Here is a 4,503-nt window from a genome sequence, read left to right on the forward strand (position 1 = left end):
ACTGTGGTACCGGGCAGCTCTGGGGTTTATGGATGATGGTTTATGGCCACTATTAGCTTTTCATCAGCCAAATCACGGGCTGTGGGTTAAGCAGCCAACAGCTGTCAGCTGACTATGTTGTGCTGTGAGCCAGCCTCCCTCAGGGCCTTTGTGCACCCTAGAACCTTTGATGATAGTGCAAAAAAGAGGTGACGGTCCATGATCCCTCTCCCCAGCCACATACTGTGTCACTCAATGTCAGCCCAGATTCTGCTGGATGTCAGGGGAAAGGAGGCAATGAAGAGGACCCAGATCAAGCCCGGGAGGGACACTTCCCATGCAAATGAAGATACCTAAGTAATTATAACACAGTGATCTGACTGTGTGACAGCAGTCGGAGGGATGATCTGTACCTGGTCTTTGTTAATTTATGGGTTCTTTTCCCCACCCTTTAACCCCCATCCTTCACCCACTCTCACTAAGTAAAGAAGGATAGGATAGAGGGGAGGGAAAGAGAGAGAGAGGTCTGGATCTAATTTCTTTCTTGTTTCTTTTTTTTAACTGTGAAGTGAATGTTTATTTGAATTTTTTAGATTAGTTGTACAACTAATTCATGACAAATTACCACATGGTTTATATGTTCCTCAGGACTGGGGTTTGTCGATGACTACAAATTTGGGATCCTCAAATTTAAAGGTAGGAAACTTATCCATCTCTCCTTTACCATACAATTGTTTAAGCTTAAAAGGCTCTCGGTCCAGATCTTGGTGATATTCTGGGCCAGTATCAACAGGTCCTCCAGGGGCTGGAGAGATGGCTCAGCAGTTAAGAGCACTGACTGCTCTTCCAGAGGTCCTGAGTTCAATTCCCAGCAACCACATGGTGGCTCACAACCATCTGTAATGAGATCTGATGCCCTCTTCTGGTGTATCTGAAGACAGCAACAGTGTACTCACATATATAAAATAAATAAATCTCTAAAAAAAATTTAAAAAACAACAAAAAAAAACCACAGGTCCTCCAGACACCTGTCGCTTTGTTTTGTACTCCCTTATCTTGTCCACGAAGAGTTTCTGTACAGGATCAGGTTCCTTATTAAACGCCACAGCTGTAACACCAGGGTTGCTCCTCAAATGCACAGAGACTGCTGACGGAAGGACAGAGGAGAGCCTGAAGATCCTCTGAACAATCATGGTTGAGTCTGTGGTACTTGCACTGAGTCCCGAGCTGCCAGAGTCACCGCCACCGCCACCGTTCTTCTCTTGTTTCTTATTTGAACACTGAGTACTAACAAACCACCACCACCACCACCACCACCCCTGAGTGACTCCAACCACCAGCCCTACCTCTGGGGTAGCATCTGTACACCCTCTGAAAAGTTCCCCGAATTCCAAACAATCACATGATCGCAGAAACCATCTGCAGCTGGCAAAACCATGCCCCTGATAGAGCCTGAGGCAAATCACAATCAACTGCTGTGGACAGTCCCCAGCAGTCCCTGGGATTAAAAGGAAGGCACGTTCTTATAATATTTCTCTGATTATTTTTTATTAAGAAATCCAAACTCCAAAATCGTCACTACGATGATTAATCGTGCCCAGAGGTGGGAAAGTGCTTCCCTGGAGTACCGATGGCTCAGAATCACCTGCATGTTTGCAAAGGTGAGGCTTTCCAGAGGGAGGAGAACATACAAAGGCACAGAGGTGCCACAGAGCAAGGACTGCTTCTTGGGGGTGACCTAGAACCTATGAGTCTAAGAGCAGTGAGAGATGAACCTGGGGCTGTGACCAGACAGAAAACATGGTAAGGTCGAGCAGATTCAGAAACTCCAGCAATTCTCATAATTGAGACAGGTAGGCGTTTAAATCTACTCCCAACCAGGTTCCTGTCCTGGAACACAAGACCATGTCACCCCATGGAGAGGACTATGACAATCGGTCATGTAGGGGTAACACCCGAAGCCCCTCCACATGCAGATGGGGCATCCCTAATCTCTCAGACCAAGGCAATAGAAAGCATCTGCCTGGGCTGGAGAGATGGCTCAGCGGTTAAGAGCACTGATTGCTCTTCCAGAGGTCCTGAGTTCAAATCCCAGCAACCACATGGTGGCTCATAACCATTTGTAATGAGATCTGATGCCCTCTTCTGGTGTGTCTGAAGACAGCTACAGTATACTTATAAATAAATAAATCTTAAAAAAAAAAAAGAAAGCATCTGCCTTTAGACCCCAACCCACCCCAAAATGAATATAAAACCCAATCCACAAGAACTAAAGTGCACAAGTAATTTCACCAGAGGTCGTCTGAGAGTGCCTGTCTTATGGAGCTGTAACACTCTGGGGAAGAATATTCTCTCTCTAAGCTTTCATTGTTGGAAGCTGCTCCAACCTATCTGCTACCAACTTCCTGCTCTATGGCCCCAACCTTGACTCCTAGCCACCTGCCCGCTGGGTCCCACCGCCTGCCACCAACTCTAGGGCAGTGGTGGCCTTGGAAGAAGCCTGACAGTCAGCCTTGCTCCGGCTCCCCCTCAGGGAGTTTTGTCCGGGCCAGAGATCCACAGATCCCCATGGACAGCGCCTGGTACACAGATCGGCAAATAGGGCTTGTATCACAAAACAGAACAGAGACAGGAGATGCCAGTGAATCTGGTGAAGAGCCCAGGGACAGTCTGAAGGGAGTCAAGGTCAACAAAGGGGACTTGATGTTCATGGCAGGGTGCCGCTGTGCCAACTTTATAAGAGTCAGGGCAAACCAGGCATGGTGGCTCGTGCCAGCAGTCCCAGAGCTGTGGAGGTGGAGGCAGGAGGATCAGGAATCTAAAGTCAGTCTGTCTTTAATTACATAATAAATTTGAGGTCAGACAGGGGTATATGAGACCTTGTCTAAAATGGGGCCTCCCAATGCACTGTGACACATACACATACACATACACATACACATACACATACACATACACATACACATACACACACACACAGTGAGGGTAGGGTGTAGGTCAGAGGTAGCATAATAGCTTAGTGTACATGAGGTCCTGAGATAAAATCCTCAGCACAGACAAAAAACAAAAAACACACAAAAAACAAAAACAAACAAACAAACAAAACCCAAAAACAAACAAAAAAATAAAAAGAAAAAAAATAAAAATCTAACTACAATAGTCCAGGGTTTGGTGGCACACATCTCTGAGTCCAGTACCAGGGAGGCAGAAGCAGGTGGGTCTTTGTGAGGTCAAAGGCAGCCTGTCTACATAGTGAGTTCTAGGACAGCCAAGGTTACCAAATAGAGATCTTGTCTCAAAACAAGCAAAACCACCACCACCACCACCACCACTACCACCTACAACAACAGCAACAAAGCCTAACAAAAATACCTCAGAAAACTTAAGACCACAATCCCTACCCTCTCCCTCAAAGCTTCCCTCTACTCCTGTTTCTAGAACCATAAAGGTGATGGCCCACATCAGTAGCCCAGCACTCGGGAGGCAGAAGGATCAGAAGTTCAAGACGGTTCACTGGGTAAAAGTGCTTATTGTGCAAACCTGATAACCTATGTTCAATCTCAGAAAGCCAGTGGTGGAAGGACAATCAATTCACGAGTTTTTTGACCTCTACAGTATGCTCACTGTAACACGTGTTGTGCCACCCCCCATTACAATAAATTAAAAACAAAACTTAAACTAAAAACAAAATTACAAGCCATGAACAACACAGCAGTGGCCAAGATTAAGGCTCTGGACCTGCGTGGCAAGAAGGAGGAGGAGCTGTTGAAACAGCTGGATGATCTGAAGTTGGAACTGTCCCAAAGTGACAGGCGGCACCGCGCCCAAGCTCTCCAAGATACGAGTCGTACCCCAGTCCATCACTCGAGTCCTTACTGTCATTAATCAGACTCAAAAGGAAAACCTCAGGAAATTCTACAAGGGAAAGAAGTACAAGCCCCTGGACCTGCGGCCCATGAAGACTGGAGCGGTGCGCCGCAGGCTCCCCAAGCACGAAGAGAAGCTGAAGGCCAAGAAACAGCAGCGGAAGGAGCGGCTGTACCCACTACGCAAGTGTGCAGTCAAAGCCTGAAACGACGACATTAAAGTACGAGACTAAAAAAAAAAAAAACAAAAAACAAAAAACAAAAACAAAAACTTACTCCCCTCCCCACATACCCATGTTCATTCAGGGAACCCTAATAAATGCAATGGATCACAAATAAATACATGGACATGAAGAGAGGCCTGGGGAGAAGAAGGATTTGGTGTGTGTGTGGGGGGGTGATTGTGCACACTTGGGAGGCAGAGGCACGTGGGTCTGTGTGAGACCAAGGCCAGCCTGGTCTGTAGAACAAGCTCCAGGACGGCCAGGGCTACAAAGAGAAACCCCACCTCACTACCACTACCGCTCCTGGCAAAAAAAAAAAAAAGAAAGAAAGAAAGAAAGAGAGAGAGAGAGAGAGAGAGAGAGAGAGAGAGAGAGAGAGAGAGAGAGAGAAAGAAAGAAAGAAAAGGAAGAAAGAGAAAGAAAAAGAGAGAGAG

The 4,503-nt window shown here is 46.5% G+C and overlaps 1 protein-coding gene and 1 pseudogene across 1 annotated transcript; one reads left to right on the plus strand and one right to left on the minus strand.

The window, feature by feature from the left end:
• Positions 1–623: 623 nt before the first annotated feature.
• LOC148006091 (ATP synthase peripheral stalk subunit F6, mitochondrial-like) lies at positions 624–1,237 on the minus strand. The gene is given in 2 exon segments (XM_087551781.1): positions 624–775; positions 980–1,237. Coding segments are annotated over 2 exon segments (345 nt in total). The 5' UTR covers positions 1,173–1,237.
• Positions 1,238–3,678: 2,441 nt separating this feature from the next.
• LOC148006092 (large ribosomal subunit protein uL29 pseudogene) lies at positions 3,679–4,051 on the plus strand (annotated as a pseudogene).
• The last annotated feature ends 452 nt before the right edge of the window (positions 4,052–4,503 follow it).

The sequence above is a fragment of the Rattus norvegicus genome, chromosome 5, assembly GCF_021556685.1.
Source record: "Rattus norvegicus strain SHRSP/BbbUtx chromosome 5, alternate assembly SHRSP_T2T, whole genome shotgun sequence".
Lineage (NCBI taxonomy): Eukaryota > Metazoa > Chordata > Mammalia > Rodentia > Muridae > Rattus > Rattus norvegicus.